Source organism: Xylocopa sonorina, chromosome 9 (assembly GCF_050948175.1).
Source record: "Xylocopa sonorina isolate GNS202 chromosome 9, iyXylSono1_principal, whole genome shotgun sequence".
Classification (NCBI taxonomy): Eukaryota; Metazoa; Arthropoda; class Insecta; order Hymenoptera; family Apidae; genus Xylocopa; species Xylocopa sonorina.
This window is the reverse complement of record NC_135201.1, coordinates 6,239,555-6,266,456: the sequence shown is the minus strand read 5'-3', so window position 1 is coordinate 6,266,456 and position 26,902 is coordinate 6,239,555. Positions and strand designations below refer to the sequence as shown.

Here is a 26,902-nt window from a genome sequence, read left to right as displayed (position 1 = left end):
TTGGGAACATTCTTAGGAAGTGACCCGTACTGTGATCGTAACGAATAATACATCATTCCATTCGTCTTGTCAAGTATGTGTTTGATTTATACGTAATTATTTGCGGAATCTATCTTTTTGTTTAAAATTTGTTGTAAAATTTTAATAAAAAAAGTAAGGTTAAGCATGTGAGGTTATACCGTCAAGGTCCTACCGCCGCAACAATATTAATAAAACCAGTAAGTGTGCTATAGGAGAAATTATTGTTATGTACAGACGACAAGCGTAAACGTAATTGCAATTGTTAATTCAATAAAAATGGAAAATATAAAAATGGCGAATCCCTTCATTACCGATAGTTTTATCTACAGTCGATGAAAGAGCGGCACTAGCCACAATGGCTTCCAGTGAAACAGTAAAACGTTCGCAAACACTCCACTTAAAAGTGTAATATTTAACAGAATAAAATGTAAAAATACATCGCCTCGTTTCCCCGCTATTTTATCAGGTAAGAAATATTGATCAAGGAAACTCTAACAAGAGTAAAATCTTGCTTGTATATACACGTATTTTCTATGTACTCTCTATTTATTCATTACGCCCAACAACTCGAATATACTGTTACTCCGACTACTGAACCTTCAGATTTCTGGAGCTCTGGTGTTCTAATCAAATTAGGATCTCCATTATCACCGATGGACTCGTGGAATTACACCAGACGTCGCCACCAAGAACAGAATAGGCCGCCCATGGTGTTGATAGACCCAGCAAGCGAAGCAGTCGGATGCTGTTGCTCGAGCAGTGCGGTTGTTGCCGTTAGGGGGAGGTACTTCGCTCGCACGTTCTTGTCCCTTTCTCTTTGGACCTATGTCACGCTCTTAGCTCTTTCGGATTTTTGACTCGCATTGTACAGCAGGCCGGGTTGGTTGCGCGACCAACACGCATAACACGGCCGTCGTTCGTGTCTGTGTATCCCTATATGCTATCGCGTCTCTCCCTCACGGAGCGTCCGAAAAACTGTGCAGCATCGCGGGGTATATTCTCAAAGTGGTGGGACCTCGTGATTAGCGAGCCGTTCCGCGAGCAAGTAAACGTGAATTCACGCAAGCCTGTGTACACGGGCAGGGAACGTCTGCCGGTGAAAGAGACGTGCGAGCCGTGCGTGCATCGCAACGATGCACGTCGCCCCGTGCTTCTCGTGACTGGACGTGATCGGGATAATTCGTGGTGCGCCCGCAAACCAGGCTGGACTGCGTCGACGGCCGGGTCGGGAAATCGTGCAGCGCGACATTTTTGTGTGATCCACGACCACGGAGAAGATGCCACGCTGAAGGGGCTTACGGTGAGTCCGTTCTTCCTCACGATCCGCAATTTTTTAACCGCCCGATCGACTTCCCGATAGCTTCGCCGCTTCTCTTTACCCCGCTGTTTTGACGGGAGCGAAGGCATTGTTTATGCCGGTCGAAATAAGGGTGCTAAATTACGCATCCGCGGTGGCTAGCACGGCGGCCTACATATAAGGGGTGCAATATATGTTTATCCCCGTTTTCCACGACCTGTGACACTCTTCTTGCTCTTGTTGCCATTACTTTGGACTATCAGTGGACGTGATTTCTGGAGGAAAAATATTTCGAGGCCTGCGTAAACAGAGGATGAACGTGGCAGAACATTTAACTTTCCGCGACAATTAAAAGGCTTGACTTAATTCTCGAATGTGCACAAGTAGAGAATTAAAAATTTATCCGATAACGGTACAATGGAATTCTATTACTATAACTGTTAATAGAATGTTGCAAGTTGTTACGTTTCTCGAATTAGAAAAGTTTATTAGAGACCATTAAACTTACGATCCATTCGATGGAATGAATGTTCAATTGTTCGACTATTAAGGTACAACGATCACCACCGCAATTCATCAAAAGATTTGACGTAATAATTAAACTTGCAATTGCTATACGTACAATCGATTCCAATAACAGTTTCCATAATCCAATTAACACGTAATTCCCGATGAAAAAATATTTAACGAGTGACAAGAGTCATACCAAACCAGAATTTCTGCCTGAAAGAAAAAAGGGAAAGGAGAAACATTTAAAAAAGGAGTAGGAAAGAATAAATGAACATTCGAATCGATAACTGCATGTCACCAAAAAAGAAATAGAGAATCCGTACGACAAATGCGCGCGAGTGCACGAGGCAGTAGAAAATTCCTCCTTTCACCTTTCTGCTCAGTTCTCCCCAATTTTCTTGCCGGGGGATTACTCGTCCGAAATTTAATTGCGTGCCTCCACCTTTTGGCCGCGGTCCAAACGATAAAAACGAAAACTGCCGGCCAACCGGCGAATCTCAACCCGTCGTATGATGCAGGGGGAACGACGTGGATGAAAATGTATCGTGAAGCCCGTGCAATTGTGTCAAACAGTGAATAATTTCAATCGATTTTACATCGAATTGCGTTTAGTCGTATTTAAAGTGGCCCAAAACGAGTTTGCTTTGCTCAAACAAAGTACTATTATACTGGAAGACTAACGAACAATATTTGCTTATAACTTGGTTACCGATAAGATTTACTCTTGTAGCTTCGCTTCACTTGTCGGGGTCCTTCAAAGTTGACGCCATCGCTCTTAGTCATTGGAACTGATTTTTCCTGCTTCCTCAAAATCCGGACCCCAACAACTCCTAATATATCATCGATGACGTCGCTGCAGATCCACGGGAGGCATGTGGAATAACATCTTTTATTTTATCCTCGTGTACAGTTAAATAAGTATAGAATTTTATGCATGCGACTCCTTGGACGTAATACGATACGTGACAAGAATGAGGAAAAAAGGCGGGCACGTAGTGTTTGCTATTGCTGCCGACAGGGGGCTAAGTAAAATATGCGATACATATATGAACGTAAAGCTATAAATAATTATCGACATTAACAGTGACATTCCTCGATACACGGTACATTATTAGAATAGTGAAATCTACTTGTCCCGTCTCATAAAAATCGCCCGATATATCGCGTAACAGCAGACAGGTTGGAAACCGTATTGGTTCAACGCGTTATCACCATGCGCTATGAGACCGAAAGTAACAGTTGCTAATTTTAAAACGTGGATCGTTGTAGCCGTAATCGCGAATACTACTGAAATACACACGAGATTGGCACGATTCACAATTTTTAAGTTCACAACGAAACGACCTGGGGAGAAACGAGCTAACTACGATTTATTTATTCACTTAATCAATTATCCATCCAAGTTCGATATTTGAGGAGGATGACCGTGCGACGAATTCCTCGCAGTTTTACCAGTTTCCTGTTCCTCTGATGTATTTGGTTTAATACCTCTGCGTAATTTCCATTCCGGAGCGCAGGATTAATAATCGTTTAGTTATTTATAGTTGGGTGTCATTGGTCGAATTCGAGAGATAAGTTACCAACAAAAAAGTCGTCGCCCTTGTTCTCCACGAGGGAAATGAAACGCTGGACACGAGTTAAGTTACGGCGTGCTTTTACCATTTCCTCCGTGGCCCCCTCGGTTTTACTCGCGTTGTCTAATTTTTGCGCCGCCGTCGCGGAGAGGAGGCTAATGACCGGAATTACGGTAACTTTTGCCGGTGATACGCGAGGAATGTTCGTGATTTGGGGAAGGTAATAGTCCTGGACAGGCAACGCGCATAAGTCAGCCCCGCGAGAAGCATTAGTGAATGAATTGTAGAAAAATACTCGTCAGGGAGGATTGCGTGCGGCCCCGGTTGCTTTGTTGAACACGTTCGCGGAGGAAATGGAAGTATTATAATCGATAGAGAGCACACTCCCGTCCGTTTATTCGTCCACGCAATGTCTGCACATCTCTCGGACGATTATGGCTCGACTTTTTTTCCTTTTAAACAGCGGAATACGTATTCGCTCTACTGCTACTCATTTCGAGCTGCGTGTCGACACGCGAAATGAGAGAAAAAAAGAGGAAGAAACAACTGGAAAGTGAATTTAAAGGAAGAACCGAATTTTCACGGAATTGCCTCCTATTTGTTATTGTTTGAAATTTGTACGCATAACGGAATGGAAGTATGCAGAGCGAACTCTGTTTCTTACCGGTTCGTTAAACATCCGCTGTTCGCATTTGTTCCTTCGGTTTTCACTGCCGTTTTTTTCCTATATAGTTAAAATGAGTCACTGCTCTGCGCAACGGTAGCCGCTGATCAATTATTGATACCTGTACCGTTGAGTATTTTATTCTTTTAGAACTGGAAGGTATCGAGGGACGAGTTACGACATAACTTTCTACGATTCTGCCTTATCTTTATCTACTTCTTCAGAGTATGCAAATTCTTAAACGGAGAATTGCGGCTACCAATACAGTAGCCGCAAGATGAGATCTTGGATTCTTTTTATCAGTCGAGGAGTTGAATAACAGAGTTAAATAAGGCAATCAGGCTGCTCATATCTTTTAGCGTTAATAAATCTTGTAATTCTACAAAATTTCTCTTTAACCCCTATAAATCTCTCTGTCTCATGCGAAACAACTGCTTCTAAAAATATTGTCAGACAGCCAAACGAGGTCATTCAGTCTTCTGTGGGTCATATTACTTATACGAAGATCACGTTGCCAGGAATCGTTAGCCTGGCATGTGACCACCCTTAAAAGCAGGCAAAGTCTATATACGAGGACACGTAAATACCGTTGGTCGTAGTTTACGTAAAATGGTGCCCGCATAGGAAGATTGTTTTTCGGTTAAAAAGGGTTAAAATATGGCTACAGGGTGGTCACAACCTATGGCGGACACGTGCGCGCCATACGGTGGCTGAAACCCGAGGCCAACGTTTGTCGTAATTCGTGAAACTAGTGCTGCCGTCCACCAATTGCCGCGGAAATGCATCGTCCTTGGGCTAGAACTCCTCGTAATTATCTAAATCCGAAGGATTTCATCGGATGACTAACGAAGACCCAACTTTTAACGCCACAATTCCTGGTGTTTTGCCAGACACGGTGTCTGCAACGTTATTGGCGTGTCTGAAAATTGACTGAAACAAAGTCCAAAAGTTCTCGAAGAAAGCGTGCTATAGAACGGTGCATAGAGACAGTAACCAATCAATATTGAAAGCGAAGAAAACGAATGCGGGGACCTATCCAAGCGACATGGCCACGTTTTCGGTTCTCACGGCGTCAATTACTGTGCAGTAGTAATTTATTAACCGGGACGTTCATCTTGGGGAACGTTAACTATAGAGGAGCCATGAATACAAACTGGAAAATGTCGGATTACCTGATCGACCTGGCCTCGCCTACCTCCAATAATCAGTACTTAAAGAAACAGGGATGGTGCAAGGGAAACTTGATAGGATCCCCCAGGAATCCTTCGGACAAAGTTTCACCACCTGCGAGTCTCTACGGTCGTAACTAAGGGGCAAGGGTTCTAAGAGTTCCCGGCTTGCGAACTAATCAGTGCCCGGAGATAAAGTAAAATAGCGAAAGCAATTTAATAGAAAACGCACGGTTGACTAAGCAACCTAACCCAACCCTCCGTTCTAGGTCGACTTTGGAGCTTGCAAGTGCTCAGGCCGGACTGCATCCGAAGATTTAAGGGAATTCCTATGAGGTAATAGAAATTTACGCTGGAAAACCCGGCGCGTATGCGTTTTGACATGCAAGAAAGCGTGTCTTGCACAGTTAAAGGCTTATGACGGCCACGCGTATCTTCGACCGACTTGGCAGAGTATTAAATATTTACCACAGCTAGGTATATGCTGCAGCGGTCGGTCAGCAGCGGATCTCCATGCATATTCCATCCGGAATGACGCAGAGGTCGACTAACATCCTCGAAACGACCTTGACGTACGGCATGTCGGGGAGAGACTAGAAACGGGGACGATCGTAAGGTGAAAGCTCGGCCTTCTCTCTTACGTCGACGCGAAGTTGAGCAGACGGTAATGATGATGACGTTCAGGGATGTTTTTATCTGCTAGCATCGTTTATCGCCAGGCTATCGTGTGGAATCCCTTTTTCCAAGAGTTCGTTAAGTCCTTAATGGAAATTTGAGCTTGATAAAAGGTATTTAACGACGATTAGTTGCTGAGGAAACTGATAAGAAAAGTATTCCGTTGTGCGATCAATAGATAACAATTTGTTACCAAAACAGTTTTTACACTTTGTAAATTTCTTGAAAACTTGGACAGATAGTCTTGGCAAATATTACTGTAGTAACGCTACCGAGAATTTTTGCCGCTGCCAATAAAAAAACTCGACATTTTCACTGCAAAAAAGGCACGCTCGTTAGCATTCGGTAACGCTTTTCTGATCAAGGATAAGTATATACAGCTGGTCTAGATTCCTAGCTACCGCGTAATTCTTCGCAACGGATAAGTTATTCATGTGGCAGACAATCACGTGTACACAATTACGACCACACTAGAATTAAACAAAGAAATCGATATCGCACGTGTCATACCCTTTAGAATTATTAATTATGTAATTAAAGGGTGAAGTGAGGACCTGAAAGAAAGTGTTTGCGTCATGATCTATCTAGCGACCAGCCCAGGAATCCACGAAGTAGTTTTCTAAAAATTTTGTAGAAATTGTACATATAATGTATTATTAAAAAGAAAATATGATACTGTAACCTTAATACATGAACAATATAGAAAACCTTCCTTTCTCTCTTTTTTTTTAAACGCATTACCACTCTGTCACGAGAATGGCGATTGCAAATATTGTTTATATAGCTTAACTGCGCGGGAGATAAATATTAGCAGTAATTTACTGGCTAATATATACGCCCTGTTCGCAATAATAATTGGTTGGTGCACGCGATAGAAATTACGACGAAGTTTCCTTTCGGGAAATTATAATTGGCATCGATCGTGGGTAATTATCAGCATACTAAATAGCGTGCGCAATGTTTATACTCGGAGGAGTTAATTATGGAAAATAAACATGGATGAAACTGAACTTTCTCGTTTGACGATCTCGTCGCCTTCTGCATTTCGCGATAGAAGAATAAAATTTAACCTACCATAAAGGACTTAAATATAATTTTCATTACATTACTATTGGGAATCAGTTTTCGCGAACAAATTGCTATTTCTTATCGGAGAGACAGAGAGAGAGAGAGAGTCATTTTAACAGTTTATATAGTATCTTAACAAGCAACAAGTGTTAATCATATGTCTATGCCAAGCCCAACAAACCCAGCCCGCAACGAACAATTGTACAATCAGTAAATAGTACTGAAAAGCGTACAATCCTAGGACTTGAAATTTGCCTCGCTTCGCCAAGACTCCCACGGTGTTCGTACTATTTTTGCAAGCACTGGTTCTCCATATTAAAAGGTACACGCGAGTATAAATCATCAGGAATCATTGGGAGCAACGTAACAGCAAGCAACAAGTCCGAAACGTGCGAGCATACCACCACCGTGGGTAATAAATTGAAAGCACCGCGAACAATCCCATGGTCCATAAATCTCTGTCGGGGTACCTGGGTATGGAGCAAATTAACAAACTCGCCGCGTCTTTTTCCCGCCTTGCCGGAAGAGCGTGCACGAAAAGCGTCACAGCCTGCTCTGTTAGCGGGCACACACTAAGGGTGTACCTTGACACGAAAGATTCGCGAAGCTGGCCTTGGTTTCGTAATCGTGAAGAAGACTGGGGCAAGACCCTCACGCATACCTACACAGGTTCAAACAGTGACACGTACCCGGAGACCCCGCACACGTGACCACATTCCATGTGAGAATACATGGGAGGCATCGTTCTCAAGGATACTATTTTCATTATCGCATTGCCACGAGATAGGAGCAGAGGTAAATGGATACCTAGGAAATAGAAAGCTCGATCGATTGCATATTTTTGGGGGTGGCGTCATTATCTTGGTACATACTCGTTGGGCAACACGTGAATTATAATCCATGGGTAGGCGGACTGGTTCAATCGGACCAGCTCATATCTACAGTGAATGTAAAATATCAGGGTGGGGAGTGCACCCAAAAGTTTGCTGATAACTGCGTAATGCAGGTCAGTTCTTTGCCTGGAAATCCTTTAAATTCGTCGGATAACACGCTACCTTCGACCCTCTCTCGTTACTTTATTATTATTTGACCGATCAGTGTAATTAGTTGGATAAGTTCTAAGTGAACTTCTTAACTTGTTCAACTTTCAAACGACTCCTTTTCGGCTGAGAAATAGTCGTGCACGTTTACACGTGGCTAAGACATCGTTATTACCACGTTCGGGTCTGGTTTCGAGGGGCCAGAACCGTCGAATCGAGTTCATGGACGTGAAGCGGAGCAGCGAGTGCTCCGATTGAAAGGTAGGATGAATCTACGGGGATATACGTGACATAGATGCGCATACTTGAAATGATCGACGTTAATGGGCAAACAACGCGAGTTACGCACGTAGTCCGGCGGTCATGGGGCAATTTAAACGGAGTCTGCTTGGGCAATTTGTCAGCTACCTGTGTGTATCATGCCAGCCTAGTCCCATAACGGTGGGCCGCTGGCAAATGAGCGGTTCACGGACACTTTATATTGTCGGGATTCCTAAAAATTCTACGGCGAGTCGTAAAGTCCGTGTGGCACGATTCCCCGATGCGTGTCAATGCCATCACGTACGTATGAAAAACTGTTACCTAAACAATCGATACATCGGTTTTAAAAAGAAAAATCAGCCGTGTTTAATAATGGAAAACATCCATTTAGCTGGAAGATACATTGCATACCGACTGAGTCATACTTGGTTCATTATCGAAATAAAAAATGTTCGTTAACACGTGTCTTCAGGTACGACAGCTGGAGATGAATCGGCTATTTATCTTCACGCGGATCATTTACAGATGGGTCCTGTTGTATTAATAGACGTCAGCCCTATAGTCTTTTCTATACCGAAAGTGGCATCTGCAAGTTTCGCAACGAATACTTTCACATAAATGCATCTTCGAACCGTCTCTCTCTTCCTCCTCGGACTATTTCCCCGTTCCTCCCGCGGGATATTATAATGTCTGTGATCCCGATCCCAAGATAACACGCGTGCATCTTCGCACGTTCCACAGCTGATGTAACGGTTACGTAACTTTCCTGCGACCTACTGACACCCAAGTCCGGCTGATTTTACTTTCGACTACTGGAACAGAGCGTGCGGCTGCTTTAGGGTGAAGAAAGTGCCCAGACCTCTCGGACTTTCCCCATTTTCACGGCTCCGTGAGATTCCTGAGCATACTTTCCCGTGGCTGCGCGCTCAACTATGAGCGCGCAACAGTAAAAGCGTTTCAAAGAGAAACTGTGGCACGCGTTCGAGGCTCTCTCAGTGGGTGACCTGATAACCAGAGACGACCGAGGAATTTCGACGCGGTTCATTCGTTTCTAGACATATGCTGGGCTGCAAGGCCCGTTGAACGGTCCATCGGAGCCAATTTCTGGGTATGTACGCGTACGTTTTTAAAGGAGCCACGATGGAAGACCGCTGCTAATGATATGCCTGACAGTTTTACTCGTGCTCTGTGGAACGTGCACTTCTCTCTGCGTCCACGCACAAAAGCGTCTTCAGACAAATAGTCTTCAGTATGCGAGTGCCATTAAGCTGAAGCGAAAAGAGAGCGAAAAATCTACGCAGCGTTTGACTTCACGCTGTTCTAAAGACACCGACGGACTCTCGGTCCCTTCTGCAGCAGCTGTATCACCAATTTATTACAAGAGACAAAGTGCGTTCAGAGGGTAAGAGGTAGGAGGTGAGCGACCGGTCAAAGAGCCACTCCACGTTAGAGTACCTAGCAGAGAGCGACAGAGAGAAAAAGAGGGATAGAGAGCGTCGGTGTAATCAATAAAGCCGGAAAAGAAAATAAAACGGTACGTTATAAACGACGAAATAAAAACAGCAAAATCAACTTGCAGTATCAAATGTTAAAAGTTATCTCTCCTGATAGTATGGATCGATTCGTTTGTTATCTATCTTCCTATTCGCTTAAGTGGAAGTCAGAATTCCACGTATAACGTATTACCACGTATAATCGCTCAAGGTTAATATCATTTTTAACTTTATTAATAATATAGATCCTCTTAATTTTGTTTGCTTTCCTACCTTTTTTATACTCCATATTATTTTCACACCCTTGTTGGCATACGGATCATCTGCGTCTCTCCCCGGCTCACCCTAGTTTTGCTTGGTTTTTCTTGGTTCATTTCGTCTTTCGTTGCCCTTATTTAACTTTTTGATATCCTTCGAAAACTATAATCCTCGTTTCTACTTTACAGAAGTGACTCTTAGCCAGAAAAATGAAAAAGTTAATTGAATAATAACTATATCGTTCGCAGATGTCACAGAGAAGTTGCATTTCATTAATTTAATTTCTGTATCTTCTCTCTTCTACCTAGCATTTTTTAATTCATGATTTTATGCCACCTGTTGCGACAAGTCCGGTGCAATCATAAATTCAACTTTTTATGTTATTTAAAATTCGATTACGATATTGATGATTCAAAGTTATTAGAAAACCCACTTAACTGTTTCATAAACGTGATAGATAAATATTATACTTATCGTTTTTCCTATCTTCCATTTGTTTTTTATAATTATAACACTCCTCGTATGTTGTTCTTGCGTTAATCCAAAATGTGCGTTGTTAGTTTTCTGCGAATTCGTGCGTAATACGTAGTATGGTAGACATCGGTTTATAAATCAAGTTGCACGTTAACGCGTGTAGTGATTAAGCAATCATCGAACTATCACGTATGTCACGAGGCAAGGATAATTAAAACGAAGGCATCACCATCGTGTTCCCAATTAGATTTACGCAAGAATTAAGCTGTGTATACTTTCTCTGAATCGCACGTAAGAGCAATTTACTTATAATACTTTCTCAAACAAACGTAGTAAAATGTTTGTTCAAACGCAAGAAGACTCCTATCTTCTTTCCAACGGTATTTAACAAAGTCTCGTTTGACGACGAGAAGGTAGAATCTGGTTGATAGCGCAGTAATTGGTAAACGTGTCAGTGAATAATGAACGATGAAAATTGAAAATCTCTCTGTAATTGGAACGTATTCAGTCTACGAGCCCGTGATATTCCGCGCTGCAAAATTCCAGCTGAATAGAAATCGAATCTGACGTCGACTTCCTTATTTTGCTTCTAATCAATTCGCCGTCCGATCTCTGAAACTATATCGATTGATTCGACTGTATTGCTATCGATCTGGTCTTAACTTTCCCGTGAGGTAAAAAAAAGAAATGGTCGAACGTGACGGCGCGCGAAAGTTTTAGACATTACCAATCCCCTTGGCGAGCAGTTTTCGATCAAAAGCAATACTAACACAGAACCGAACCGATTGAATTACGGTATCGAAAATATTTGTTGCATCGCTCCAATATTAATCACGTTGTCCATTTACTTGGTCTATTTTTAAGCGCATATAAAATACACGACATTTTATTAATATATCGAGCGTAACATCGTATATAGAGTGCACATGCGGCTTTGGACGAGGCCAGTACACGCAAGGGTGCACCAGAGCCACCAATATCCCGTGTCTGAGACAATTTTCATCTGGTTCGCCGATTTCCAAACGGATCTTCTTCTAATACAAGACCGAAGCCTCTTCGACGATTTATTAAATTATTCGAGATTATATAAATCAGGCTAACACCTATTGACACATCTTCTAACGCTTACATAAGGCACGTCCAGCTGGATTCTGGTAGGCAATCGCTTCGATCAAGATTCCTTGGAAAAATGATGTGTTCGAGGAAAACAGATTGTTCGTTGAATTAATTGCATTTTTTTGCAATAAATTCCTTCAAGCAATCTTGTCTCCTGTAAAATTGTCTGTATTAGTACAATCTGTATTAGTACCCTATTAAAAAGAGAATCGAGGCAGATTTCAAAATTTTACGTATAAATGGTAAGCATAGAAGTGATACTATTCGAAAAAATGTATTAAAATTTTGCTACACGTAGCATTCGAAGGGGAGGTCCGAAGTATCAGTTCTGACTTTATCGATGCACTCGACGGTGCAAAATGAACGCCCGCGAAAGTAGTATTCGTCCTGACCCAGACTTTAGTCCTGTTTTGCTCTCGAAGCACCCTGCTTTTCTTTCTACCGACGCACCATAAATTATTCAAACCGTGGGACGCGCGGACATTCGTGCTTTATTAATCCGACGCGGTGCTTTTTTACTAATAAATCTTCTCCACGCCCGCCTCTCGCCGAATCTCTTGCCTGGCTGTTTTCCTTTTTTCCCTTTCGTTTCGCTTAATTAACGCACGGAGGAACGTGTTTCATTAGGGTTCGTCCGTTCTCTTTCTCCCGTTGAATTTCGCGATAAAAATGTTCTCCGCGGCTTGAAAAAACGTTCCAAGACCAGCTCTCGTAAATTCATAACCGTTCGCCGGCGAGAATCGACGAATGGAAACAAACGGCGTTGTGTTCGTGAAAATTAACTATTTTTGGACAACAATTTCTTTCAGTACAACATACAGTATCTTTCCATTAATTTATAGACGCAACAACTTTACCATTTTTTAGTTTCACACGGGATGAGAGATCGCATGGACGGCTGAGTTCTCTGGTTTAACGCGGGTAAATGGCAAGATCAAAGGGATGCACCGTCCGGCAGCGTGTCGACTGTCCTACTGATCAGGTGTAGAAGGAAATGGCTGGGAAAGCAACTGGGACTACCGATTTTTCTGGCGTCCGGTTCTTACGAGCGCTCGTCAAGCTAAACATCACTTTGTCCGTGGCAACGTATTAACGTGGCGAAGCATCAGTAGCAGGAAACGGGTCTTCGCGATTATTTATAGTGCGGTGGCATGCACTGGTTAAGCACGTTGCCCGTTATTTCGTCAGCTAACTCGTGGCGTTATGAATAATGGGAAGTTTCAAGGGGTTGCTCGTCCCTGTTGGGGTTGACGTTATCGAGAACGTTTTATCGATAGCTGAAAGCGAGTCCTGATACGCGCTTTCTCTACATCCTGAAATGCGACTCACGTTTTTGTTTAGCATATCGGATAGATAACTGCCTTTCAGTTGGCCACAGTAAAAGTTCCTATTACCATGCTTAATTATTCTAATTTCTCTTAGAGAATGGTAAAGGTAGTTTGTCGCTTTCGTGTCCGTATGAACGTACCATTAAGCTCGGGACCCATTCTGGACTTGCACTTGGTGGTCCACGTGTGCACCCTTAAGGGACGAACTGGTCGATTTCCGCCTCGTTTTCTTCCTCTTGCGGATTAAATCGGCGCGGTCAACCTAAAAATCGTATCACCGTAGGCAAAATGGCGCACGGTCGGAGAATGACGATCCTGTTTCCGGGGTCAGGGCGATCTAGCTTCGGATGGGAAAAGTTCTCGGAAGCACGATCGGGGTGATCGCTCGAGGGCGTAGTTGCGAAACGTACAGGCGATCGAGAAGTCGTCCCAAGTGGACGATCGACGGTGGTAACAGGCTCAGGAACCGTGAACTTGCCCATTAGAATTTGTAAGGCTTCCCCACCTTGGTGAAAACGTGGTCTGCCTCGGCTGGTTGCGAGACTTCTCAAGGTTGTCGCGGGAGTTTAACCGGTTCTGAAACTACACTCTCTCGCCTATCCCCCTGCCTCTTTCCGCGTATATACACCGGGAATCATTAATGTCTGTCTGCTTGGGGGAACCTACCCCCACCACTTCCTCCTATGAGAACCATAGCGAGGCGGAACTTCTTTGGGAGCTGGATCAGATTCGTTTTTCGTCCAAGTTAGATAGTTCTCGATCGGTCGAGATTATTCGTTACAGAATTAATACTTCTTTTTTGTTCGAAACCTTCAGTAAACTATGGCGTGGTAAAAATTTACGAGTATCGAATGATTTTTGTCAAAAATTTGACGACTTGAGACGGTCGAGTGAGCTTATTACTCTGTTTGAATATCTAGTCAGGCATTATCACTATTTCAAGATTGATTTTTGGTTATCTATCCAAGCATGCAATATATAATCTCAATTATCCATTACATCAACTTGAGACAGATAATTAGTTAAAACAAGTGGTGAAGAGTAAATATAAGCTATCGTCAAATCTTTATTAATCGCCTCAAATAAACTGATATCGTTTGATACGGATGACGGATGTTTGTCAAGTATTTGCGTACGATGTAATCTTTTCCACGGGTCTTCCACGAATGGAGGATCGGCTAGGTCAATAGAAGTATTAATTCGTGTGTACTGACAAAATGTCGAAGGAGAACGGCGAGCAAACGCTACCACGTACAAAATTCGCGTAACGATTAGATACACGTAGGGGGTACGACTGATACAGTTTTCACGAAGTTTCAGAGCTGCGTGTCTAACGTTTATATTTCACATTTGTTAACCGCACGTTGCTAGGCAAGGAGAACGTGGCAGCAGCTACGATCGTTTCGAGACAATTATTTTCAAAAACGATATTATATAACTTGACCAGCAGGTATTATACGCCTGCATTTATCAAATTCACAAAAAAGTCGAATGCCTTAAAAGTTATTATGCAAAACATTTTTAGATATTTTCACGCGAATCTTGAAAAAAAAATGGATGAGAACTAAAGAACCAATAATAATTCGGTACGAAAATGCAACTGGGTGATCGTTGGTCACCCAGTATAATTCCTGTTCCAATTTCTCAAATGAATTCTGCTTTCGACGGATCGATCTCGATCGCGATCCGGAACGCCCACAATGTCCGGCCGTTCGTCCGGCCGCTTCCGGAAGTAGGCGTAGGTGACCGAAATTGATACGCGAAAGGAACGCCGGGCACACAGAAGTCGTCGTTCACCTCGTCGCCGGGCACGTGTACCACGGTGAAAAGAGAAAACGTTGTTTCGCATGTCGGCGAACAATGTTATCGGGCTGCTCGTTTCGATAACAACCGTGACGGTGTCTCTCAACGTGGAGAACGGACGCGTATCAGGCGGTGGGTTCCATTCGATTCTCCATCCTTTGCTTTTCCGTGCCAACGGCTTAATTATTTTAGTCCCGTGGTGCTTATCTTTTTTTGCAATTAGATATTTGCCTTTGGACGGCTAACTCATTGTCTATGAAAGCTCACGAGGACCAATGGAGGGTCTGATCGTGAGAGATAATACATTTACGCGTGCCTGCACGGAAGCCATTAGAGGTGATGAGCAAAATTTCCGTGGAAACGGAGACCTTTCGACTGAACAACTGACATTTTCGATGTTCCGCAAGTTTGTCAAACGAGCATACGGCTTTTAACGTCGTTACCAATACGCCAGGCTCAATTTTTCGATTTTAATCGCTCGCTTTTGGAGGAGGCGTCGTTTTTGATAACTTCGTTACGGGACTGCACCCTGTGTACTCTTGCAGGAGTATCTATCCTCTGCGGAAGTGCATATTAATATTGTGCATCACGCTCACCATGCGCGACAAGTTAAATTGTTTTTAAACCCGTGGTTTTATCGCCGGAACGAATGGTAATGGTTAACAAGAAACGATTTACAACCGTGTCGATTTGCCTCCTCTCAGAACGCCTAGGAAACATCGACTACCATGAAAAGTACAAAGAAGTTGCGATGCAACATCAAAATGGTTCTTCTCGAGCTCTTGAAAAAGTCGAATGCTAAGTGAAACATTCAAATTATATTAATTGGGCGAGGAGGATTATTTGACAGGCGATTATGAAATTAAAAATAAAAGATGAAGGAGTGGAGCTGCATTGCAGTCCGTTAATTAAACTACTTCATTCCAATTTCAATCCGCGGAGGGAAGGGAATATTTGCTTTATACTTATGGGATGGCCCGATACACTCGGATCGAGGGAACTTTTGAGGGGCTTTAGTGGCTTTCCACCACTATTCAGGCTCGTAACACTTTTTCCGCGACGCAGAGGGACTTATTGAGCCCGTTAAAGTCTATTACCACCGCCGTGGCGACGGACTGTTTCAGCGTTGCCCTCGACGGAGACTGGCAACGCAACGTGTTGTGCGTTTTGCACGGTAATTGACTCCCGATGAATCACTCGTATTAACAGCCGCATCGATTTTCTTCCCCCCACTAACCGATGCGGTGACTTTGCATTACGACCAGGTTCGTCGACCGTTGCCCACCAGTGTCTTCTTTTCGCGCGGTGCGATTATCTTATACAATATGGCGTAATCGGTGGTTGGAGCTCGCGAAAACGGTGTCCTGTCCGCGGCCATTTTTTTCGAAAGTTAGCGAGAGAAGCTCCCCTACGTTATTAGTCTGTTAGGCAACGTCACGTGCATTCCATTTTCCCATTTTTCGTTTCGCAATAGGTAAGGACCTCCTCAACATAGCGGCGGGTAATCTTCCAACACTTTGCCGCACAGTGGTTTTATTAGTTCTTCGTTTGAGCAAGAATTTTCGCAACTCTGTTCACGTGGCTCGATTCCAGCATTGCTTTAATTCAAGATAGTTCTTCGAGATCGATATCCCACTCTTCTCTGTCAGCCAAGAAATTTTTCGTTCACCTCCTTCCTCGACCGAGCAAGGTCGCCCTTCCAGTTGGCTTCAAGTTTTTCCACGTTCAAGATATGCATTACCGTAATTCCCGTTGCATTAAGATAGGACCGTAAATCAGAACGGAGCAATGAAACGGCAGTAACGAGTAAATTTCTAAAGATAGAGACTTCTTCCTTGATCTCGAAGTGGTATGCTCCTTTATTGCGCAAAAAATGGCCGCGTAATGTTAGCCTAGCGCAGGGGCTGGCTTCCTCCCCGTCGAACCGCCGTCCGTTTAATCCGTTCCTCTGGTATAATAACCATCGGAAGCAATATCGCTTTGCGTGGCTCGCAGCGGCATAATGTTGCCCAACTTCAGCTGGCTGACGTGCAATTCAACTTCAGAAACTACTGCGCTGTCTGGGATATCGTATTAAGTCGCGACACAAAGTGCCGTGCCAATTTCGAACGGTCGTTTCCCGGCTGCTGGCTAATAACCGAGGCTCAAGGATTGTTCGACGAGCGGGGCACTCTCGCGGACTCCTCAGGGAGTGGTACAGGAAAAGGCTCGAAAGAGCAGACCGAGATAATGCCAGTCGTAGAGGAACGCGACGTGATAGTAGATAAATGTATCAGTTTCAAAACGTTAGACCATCTATTCGTATGGACCGAGTATCATTAGTCATCCAGTTATCGCTGTTTCCTGTTCAAAGAAGCAATTTTTCAAGATACCTTGTATCTAGCGATAACAGAATCCCATTGGTTACACACGTTTTTACATTCTGCACGCCGATTTGCTGCGGGGGCGAAAAAAAAAGAAAGAAAAACAGTCTCGCGATTCGTAGTTTCGCTCGTTTATACGCGGTCCGTCAAAAAAGTAATGACGCACCGTTTCCCGGTGTCAGACAGAGACCACGTTCGACAAAAGAAACTATCACACCTCTGTCAAAAATAGGTCAAAGCACTCTCGACATGGGAGAGAGGTAACAAAAAAGCAGAACAAAGCGGAAAGGAACAATTTTTGTTACCAAAAAGAATGATTCACCCCATTGTGGCCTTTGTCTAGAGGGAGGCATTCATTGACTAGACCTTGCCCACTCGATCGAGCCGTGGCTTCGACGGAAAACATCGGACAAAAACGAAATTCAATTACGCGATTGATCGCCAAGGCATCGAACTCCGATTTCATCGAGTCTGTTTCTATTTGCGTCTGTTACACTGAAAAATGAATCCGCCTGCATCGATTTTTGACCCGCCAGTTCACCCGCCAGGCCTCTCTGATTAAGAAACGTGCCTAGGTAACAGACTTAATGATTTCTACTGGGCCGCCTCGATTTCACTGGCTGTTGCACAAACGCGGATCGTGATCCCGGGAAGCTCTCTCGAGGCTGCTGAAAGAATTGTTAACGACTCGTTAGTAAACCGGTTACCTAATTCGAGCGAACGGTGATAATGACACGTTGAAGTGGATTCTATCCTTTTTGTTTGGCCTCTCTCACTACGCACGAATAGTTGCGAACGAGCCTGATAATGGTCTCATTGTTGGGCAGGAACTGGTCACGGTGCATTGTGGTTTCTCGATGCAAGAAAACGAACGTCAAACGATCGTGAAATCAATAATAATAATATCTGCTAGAAAATTGTTGCCGTTACTGAAACTGAGTCTTCCTGGCAGCAAGTAAATCGATATCAGTCGACAATAGCTTCCTTCTGATATTCTTTTAGATTAGATTGAATCGCGACCAAACTTGGTTGTCCGCAATGTAAATTTGTACTCGTTTAATATTTCACTTGGACAAACTCAGCACAACTGCGAGTTCGACCTCTTTCTTTCCTGGAAAAAGGCTTCCTAGCCTCGAAACGTGAACAAAGGAGTATTCTTAAGAATTTCCTTAAGAACACTCTGTTTGGATGACCGATTTACGACTCCACGTGTCTATTTCACACGTTTCAAGTGGCGTGTAGAAGAAAAGTTAGTAGCTTCCACTAAGGGCAACTTAATTCTTGTTTCAGCAAGCGGTAAGAAGGAGGAGGTCGAGGCACCCCGGAATCATGCTCAGGTCCTGATCGCGGAGCAGCACGGGCCCCGTTGGGGTGGGGTGGTGGTGGAGCATTGCGTCGAAGGGAGCGAGGTGCTCGCCGTTACGATCTCTATAGGACGGTAGCCGGTTCGTGGTCCTGGAGGAGGCTGGAGAATGAGCATGTTCAGCATACTGCGTAGAAATTGGGCACTTCGGGTGTCTGTGGTGCTCAACGTCTGCGTGTTGCTCTACGTGTGCGCCCACTTCGGCTCCTCCGGGCCCTGGATCGAGGAACCGCCGACGAATTGGGCGGCACCGTTGCAGTCGGAGACGTTCAGCGGCGTCGACATACTGAACGGGACCCAAAAGGGCGCGACCTTGTCAGTAGTGCCAGCGACGAAGGATGCCAACGGCAAGAGTGTCCGCGGTGGCAACACGACCAGCCTGGCCAGGACTAGACTGATCACCACGAGGCCGACGCCTAACGAGGCCAAGGCTGAGATTGCTGAGATTAGCGACAAGTCGGAACATCGAAGCAATCAGACGGTAAGATGAGTTTCCCTGGACTTTGTTGTACGGTTCAGCTATGACTAATCCTTGTCTGTATGGATCTGATGATCTCGCGCGTCACGGTGTCCGAGTTAAAATAGGCTCGGATGTCCCCATTTACAATTGGGAGCTTCACTTCCGTCATAATAGCAGAAACGCGCAACGCTGACCTTCCCCGTAAGATACGTTTGCAATTTTTTTTAAAGGAAGTGCTTTTTTATCTGTTGTTTCCGTGTCTCGTTGCATGGTTACTGCGATGCGTTTCAGCGACAGCACGAACACTTAGCATGGTAGAATCGATGCTGCACATTACGAGGACCTTATTACCCCGTGTTTCCATGGGAGTACACGGTTCGTGTCTATAGAGATTATCTCAGCATAATGCGCTTGTGTTACGTGGGGAAGTTCGTCATCGTGGACAGGATAGATTCGCCCATGTCTATTATAGTCGGAGAAAGAAGTCTAGCAATTTGTCAGTGGAGCGATAAAATCAGAGGGGACGTCGAATAGGAGCGTCTTCTACAGGGCGTTCAGTAAATGATAGCACAATCGGCGGACTGCGCGAGTAAAAAAGTTGAAAGGTTAGAAAATGAGCAACAAAAGACAAGCAAAACAAACCGAGCAACCAGTCACGGCCTATCCGAGAAATGATTAGTCACCGGAGCGACTGTTCGATGGAAAGTCCGATGAGACGAGATTTCTCCCGGCGTTTTTGCTCAATTATCACGGTAACACGTGCGTCTGTCGCACTTGGCCAGAAACTGAGGCCATGATTATTAATCGTGCTCTGGCAATCTGTTCGCGATCGTGATCCTAACAAATGACCCGCGAACTGCCGCTGATCGAATCGCCGATCGATCCGTGAAATTGGCCATGGTTCAGGACATAAATAAACGGGACTGTGAATAATTCATTGACCCTTATACTGATTCACTGAATAAGATGAGGCAACAAGAGGTAATATACAGCGCATCCTTTCCTTCTCTCCGCGCTTCTATCTGGATTAATTAACATGTATAATCACGATTTAAATACGAACGAAGTCCATCGATACAGGTTCTTTGCCCGGTCAATGCTCCACTGGATTCTCAATAAACAATGAATCCTGATGGGCACTTTCTTTTTGCCACCTGTCCCATTTACCTTGAGTGCACGACCAGCGTCGCTATCCTCTTGACTTGGGTTCGTGTTTTGTGAAATCGCATCCACTGTTGGATACTATTTTCGCTGAAACCAAACCGTTCATGCCAAGCATTGCCTTTTTCTCGTTGCATGGAACACGAGTCGACGAGTGGAGAGGCCTGGGTGACGCGAGGAGCTGGTGGGTGCACCCCAGTTCTGGGTTTATCTCTGTAGGTTTCATCGCGGGAGAGTGTGCTCTGTACGATCGGCTTTCATCCAAAATTTACTAGTTGAAAAGCAACTCGACCTCGATTGAAATCGTGATTATTGGATAAGATCCGTAGCCTCTCTCTCTCTCTCTTTCTCCCTAGAGACAGGGGTGTGTATACAGAAGTGGTTGCTTTCGCATTGTGCTCGTCGTATAATTTGATCACCCGAAAAATCTGAATAATTCACCAGTTATCCGACATAAGACGACTACCCGTTGCCTTTCCCCTGCGAGACAATGGACAGTATGATTGCAATAGCTTTCCACGGCCTCCTTAGAGCAGCCTAAACGAATTACGTCACGTTAAACTGGGCTCAAAAGCCGCTCCAACTGTGCAGTTCAATATTTCAGAGGGGAAACTTCCACTTGTGTCTCTCTTGCTCCCCGATGCATCCGTCTCCGTGCAAAATTGAAGCAAAAGCTTTTACCTTCTGCTCCATTCAACCTTTCTGCTCGAGACTGATGTAAGATGCTATGCCTAACAGTAATTCGCTAATAACGTAAGACGCCTATAATGTCACGTGCATAATTTACCGTGGAAAGTCGGTTGGAAGTAGCTGGATATCCATGCCGGTGTTATACTTCGGCGCAAATTACTCCAAGAGTGAAAACCCATTATGTCACATGGCTAGACATTACGACACGTTTCGGTATGTGTTTGCTTCGGCTTTGGCTTCCATGAATTTCACCGAGGAGTGAATTTCGCTTCGAACGCGACCAATCTAACCCGAATGCTTCTCTTCCGTATATTTAGAAATCCTATATCTATTTGTGGACCAAGAGTGAACCAGATGTAATCTAACTCGATCCCCCACCAGAGCCTCATCCGAGTCCATCCTGCGTCAATTTCTGACCCTTTCGACGAGAACCGTCCCTTTAATTCACCTGGTGCCCACCAATTAACCGTTTCGATTTCTAATTAAGGCGAAGAGCGGCACGCCGATCGTACAGTCGACGATGAGCCTAAAGGAAGCCGTGTCTTGCAATGAGAAGTCGTCTGAGCCGAGGAGAGCACAGCGGGGCGATTACTGGGTCCTCTACAATTACGTGCCGATGAGCATGGCGGTGAGATGCTGGGAGAGCGTGACCTACACCACGCACGCGGACTATACGTTCCTGGACAATCTGGAGCCGCTCCTGGAGCGATGGAGGGCGCCGATATCGATTGCAATGCACGCTCCTGGCACAGACTTCGCGGCGACCCTCGACGCCATCAAGTACTTGAGAAATTGTGGCAGTCCTCTGGTCTCACAGTTGGTCACCTTCCACGTATTCTTCAGCAGCAAACACGTGCCAAAAGTGGTGAGTTATGTGCCTGCATTCCGTCGCTTTTCTTCGGTCACCTTCGTCTCCTTTTTACGCGGTCCGCGCACTTTTTCGCCTTAGCGGTGACATCTTGAGTTCCGTAGATTCGACGCGCGACGATCTTTTTATGTACTTCTGTACAGTGGTTTGAAGAAGACAGTAGAAATTGAAAAATTCTTCGAGAGAGAACACGTACCTTTCTTTCAATTTAATGTATCTGTTTAATTTAATGCATTATATTAAGCAGACTTCTGCGTATCTTTGGAAAAATGATTTCATTGCAAGGTAATACTAAAGGTTCGCTGTACGTCTCATTGCTTTTTATTTACACTTAATAATATTGCGTTTTTATTCTGCTCGATTAAATACATCGTTCTTCATTTCTAACTAGTATCATAAACATGAGGTATTAAATCTATCAAAGAAACAGAAATTGAATATCAATCGAATTATATTAAATATTTGCCCAAAACCTATATTCCCATTAATAAATAAATGGAATTGCCTCTACAAAATGGACGCTGACCACGTTGTTTGCAAGACGTCGTAATCTTTCCTTTACTAGTTGCTTATCCGTCATTTCAGTTCTAACAGCAGCCACAATCCGAACAAATTTGTGGGTTGAATTTGGTAGGCTGGGGCACACTCAGAAACACCTGCTCCTTATAAACAGGCTGACTAGGGACCACAAACGCCTCTTCCACTTCTGAGACAATTTGAGCTGAGCTTTGAGCTGAACTTTGTGCTGAACCTTGCGTCTCGTACACGTTCACAGTTTGGTATAGTGGCGGTATCAATTGCTTTGGTGGCGGTTGTGGGACTTGAATGCTGAGAGTTTCGACAGTTTGTGGTGGTGGTTGTGGGACTTGAATGCTGATCTTTTCGACGGTTTTTGGTGGCGGTTGTGGGACTTGAATGCTGATTTTTTCGACGGTCTTTGGTGGCGGTTGTGGGACTTGAATGCTGATTTTTTCGACAGTCTTCGGTGGTGGTGGTTGTGGGACTTGAATGCTGTAAGTTTGGATGACAGGCTTTGGCAGTGGTTGTGGGACTTGAACGCTGAAAGTTTGGACGGCAGGTTTTGGCGGCGGTTGTGGGACTTGAATGCTATAACTTTGGACAGGTTTTGGAGCTGGTTGGATGTTGAAAGTCTCAGAAAGTTGTTCGGATGCTTGAATACTATAGCCTTTGGTGGGTTGCTGAGGTGCTTGGATGCTGATAGTTTGACTGGCCTGTTGACTGGATGGGAAACTTATCGTACCGGAAGGTTGTGGGGCTGGTTGAGGGACCTGAAAGCTTAAAGTTTGGACTGGTTTCGGAGCTGGTTGCTGGACTTGAAAGCTGAGAGTTTGGACAGGTTTTGGTGCTGGTTGCGGGATTTGAATGCTATAACCTTGAATAGGTTTCGCAGCTGGTTGGAAGTTGACAGTTTCGGAGAGTTGTTCCGAAGCTTGGATACTATAACCTTTGTTCGGTTGCTGAGGGGCCTTGATGTTAATCGTTTGATCAGCTTGCGCTTGAACGGATTGGAAACTCAGCGTACGCGGAGGTTTTTGAACTGGTTGGAGATTGACGATTTGGGCAGGCTTTGAGGCTTGAATACTATACGTTTGGACAGGTCCTTCGGCCGCTTGAAGGCTGTACGTAAAGGGTTGTGGACGCGACTGCACGCTGACAGCCTGTACAGGTTGCGAGCCAGACTGGATCTTCAATGTTTGAAGTCCTTCTATGATCTCCGAGTTGGTGTACGTCTGAACAGGTTGTGACTGCACCTTCGCACCTGAACCATCTATGACGTATAACGATTTCTTTGATCTGGTCTTATCTCCGTCAAATTCTTCGATCTTCAAGTGCCTCTTATCCAACGATTTTACAGCGTCCTCCCGTGGATTGCCATGGCAAACAGCCAGACACAGTAACAGCGTTGCGAAACAGATATTCAGGTGCATTTTCTTCAATCCCAAGTTGCTCTTCGATGCCCAACTGTGGCGATCCTAAGGACCAAGCCTGGTTTTAAAGGAAACCACGGCATTTTGTCGGCACGTCTGATGTGGATATCGCTCACGTATCCCAAACACGCGACACCGCTGATCGTGCAGAATTTCGACGTTATCGAGGCACTTGTTGACGCTGACCATTTTACTGAGCGCAGTGCGTGTTGGTCTGTTCGTTTTATCGCTTCGTGACCTTATCCTATCTCCCATTCTTCAGATTTATAATAAAACAGATTACGATACAAACGATGAAAAAGTCGCGCTTACGTCAGCGATCGAAATGTCTGGCCGCGCATAAAACTTCACAAGGCAAATCGTGAATTTTTATCGCGACTTCGTACTGAAAATCAGTCTTCCGAAAATCGATAAAGTTTCGAAAGCTAGTTAGGTATCTATTAGAGACCTGTATCGAGTAACTGATTGGAAACACGATCCAGCATTCTCTAGCGAGAAAGGCTGTAAAGTGGATCGAATTGAAAGGTCGAGAAAGTGGTAATTAAACGATAGTACCGATCAGCAACCGATATCTCTTTATTCCTTTCTGGCCCGCATACATAATCCGCGTGGAACAGAATCGTCCTGGAAACAAAGTGGGACCTTCACGCGTGCAATTGGCGCGCCTCGGTTCGAGTAGCTGCAATCGTGGTTTCGCGTTCTAATTAATTACGTGCACGTGTATTGGCGTTACGTCGAGATACAGAAGGAATTAATAACGGAGTTTCGCCATAGAAAAGTACGGTCGCAGGAAGTGCTTCACCTTAGTAATTTATTTCTCATGCAACGTGTTTGGAAATCATTTCGTTTTTGTTAAATACTATTTCCATTGCTGAACTCGATTCGAACGGAGATTGTAACGGACGACAAGACAATATCAAATTGATATGAAGAAAAAGTGGGAAGTGATTCCAAGTGGCTGATCGATAACGCGGATACTTGGCTTCTCATTTATACGACATTATAGCGGGTTGATTACTGGGTATCGATTTCCGGGCACTTGTAATGGGTTAAAATAGCCCTTGTATTATTAAGTCCAACCTCGCAGCATCTTTCCCAAGGTGTTGGTATAACATAACATGATCTGCTTCTAAAATAGGTACCCCCGACCGAGAAAGTCATGTTTGACACGTACAACTGCTCGCTGGGACCACCGTGGGTGAACGCCACGCTTTCGAAAATGTACAAAAACGAGAAGAAGCTGTTGTACCCTGTGAACGTTGGCCGCAACATAGCCCGTGAATCGGCGCCGACGTTCTACGTGTTCGCCAGCGATATCGAGCTTTATCCGAGCCCGAACTTGCCTGAAAAGTTCCTCGAGATGATCAGAAAGAGGGATCAACCAGCCCTCTACAGTCCAAACCCCAAGGTTTTTGTACTGTCCATCTTCGAAGTGGACGAGAAGAGTCAGGCACCCAACAATAAAACGCATTTGGTACGTTGTAGTCAACTTTTGTATCTAATCTAACTTAACCTAGACCTAACCCAAACCCCAGGGAACTTAACTCTAATCAATCAATAGGAAGCCCTAACGATATAATTGATCCCATAAAGTAATAATGGCACGGTAATAGGATACTTTTAATTACCGGAAATTGTCGAGTTCTCGAGTGGGTGACAACGAGGCATCGTGTCACAGGGTCCATTCGCGTTTAAGGAAAGCTGAACCCGATGGTAATTAAACGCGTGCGAAAGAGCGCAATGGCGGCCACACAATGTCCGGACAATGCGTTAAATGGCACGAACGCGAGGGTCGTTTAATCAATGCCGCTTCCTTTGACCGTGGACCTTGATACGCACAATTAGTAGTGACGCTACGAAGTGCAGCTGGCCACTGGCCGCACTTCTATGGGATATTCAATTCAATTCCGCCACTTCTATGCACCATTCAATTCCATTCCAGCTTTTTTTTTCCAACCGGACTTATTTCATTAGCGTGATATATTACCGTCCCCTCGGCAAATCATACCGCAGAGCCATCCGAATGATGAAGCTATAGTTACGGATGATGAAAGTGCGGTTAGACGAGGAACCGTTGAACCCTTGGGTTTCGCGTCTAAAGCCATTCTTCCTTTCCCGAACTTCCAAGACCTTGAACGCTTAATGGCACACTTCCGTGTCGCGTTACCGCGGCCCTTAAGCGAGATAAATTCCAGACCAAAAAGAGAATAATGTCGAAAACAGGTTCAGATGTTGAAGGCCGGCACGGCGATCCCGTTTCACAAAAAGCTGTGCTCCGGCTGTCACAACGTTCCTCGAAGCAAAGAATGGCAGGAGGCGCCGGAAACGGAGGGCCTCCACGTGTTCCACGTGGGCAAGAGGATAGGCAGTTTCGTTCACTGGGAGCCGATCTTCATCGGGACCAATAACGATCCTCTGTACGACGAGAGGCTTAGTTGGGAGGGGAAAAGCGACAAAATGACACAGGTACGAACGATCTCGCAAAGCCGGCTGAAATGCCAATTCACGCGACGATCATAAAATCATTCTACCGAGCGCGATTTCTCTGAAGAGGATCGTTAACCCAGTTCAACAACCGTTTTAGGGTTACGCGTTGTGCGTGCTCGACTACGACTTCCTGATCCTGGACAACGCGTTCCTGGTCCATCGTCCGGGCATCAAGATCTTCAAGAGGGACCCGCACAGGGAGATGTTGACGGCGAAGACGAACGCGTTGATAAAGAAGATCATAGTCCCGGAATTGAAGATCCTTTACGGGACACGGAAGGGTTGTGCCGTGTAGCCCGTGGAGGCACGGGCACGCCGCGTGCTCCACAGGTGTGTCCCGGTCAAGTGGCAACACCTGAGGTCGTTCTTGACGCCGCTGACGCGACGGGAGACCAAGAACGACGGTGGCCAAAACGGCCAAGAACTCGTACTGATCGCACGTGGACACAGTGACCGCGTTCACCCGCCATTTCTTACAGTTTCCGGTGCGCAGACTAACCTAAAGGACGTTCGTTGCGACTAATAGACGTCGACGGTTCAGAGACGACAATGCCAATTGAACGGTGCCGAAAGTAACAGTTTGTTGGTCAGGTTCCGAGGTGGTGACCTCGCGAGTTTTCAGCAAACTTCTCCTACGATCGTTAGTTCCTGCAGTTCCTCTTCGTTTCACGTCGCTGACTTCTTCTTTCTTCTTCTTTGCAGTACAAAATTGTGATGGCAGCATAAAAAAAAAGAGAAATAAATGGGAGGATCAATTGGTAGAGGCCAGACCTATGCAGCTGTCGCGACATCTGACTAGCGGTCAAACGA

At 44.8% G+C, this 26,902-nt stretch overlaps 1 protein-coding gene across 2 annotated transcripts; it reads left to right on the top strand.

The window, feature by feature from the left end:
• The first annotated feature begins 750 nt into the window (after positions 1-750).
• Positions 751-26,878, top strand: LOC143427314 (beta-1,4-glucuronyltransferase 1). 2 transcript variants are annotated; one of them, XM_076901344.1, is made up of 7 exons: positions 751-1,321; positions 18,405-18,958; positions 21,276-21,653; positions 24,744-25,079; positions 25,829-26,071; positions 26,190-26,422; positions 26,795-26,878. In XM_076901344.1, exons 2-6 carry the CDS (start codon positions 18,587-18,589, stop codon positions 26,385-26,387), a joined length of 1,527 nt encoding a protein of 508 aa, XP_076757459.1. In that variant the 5' UTR covers positions 751-1,321; positions 18,405-18,586; the 3' UTR covers positions 26,388-26,422; positions 26,795-26,878. The 2 variants fall into 2 exon arrangements, with proteins under 2 accessions (XP_076757459.1, XP_076757458.1); XM_076901343.1 differs by having other exon boundaries at positions 26,190-26,872.
• Positions 26,879-26,902: the final 24 nt, after the last annotated feature.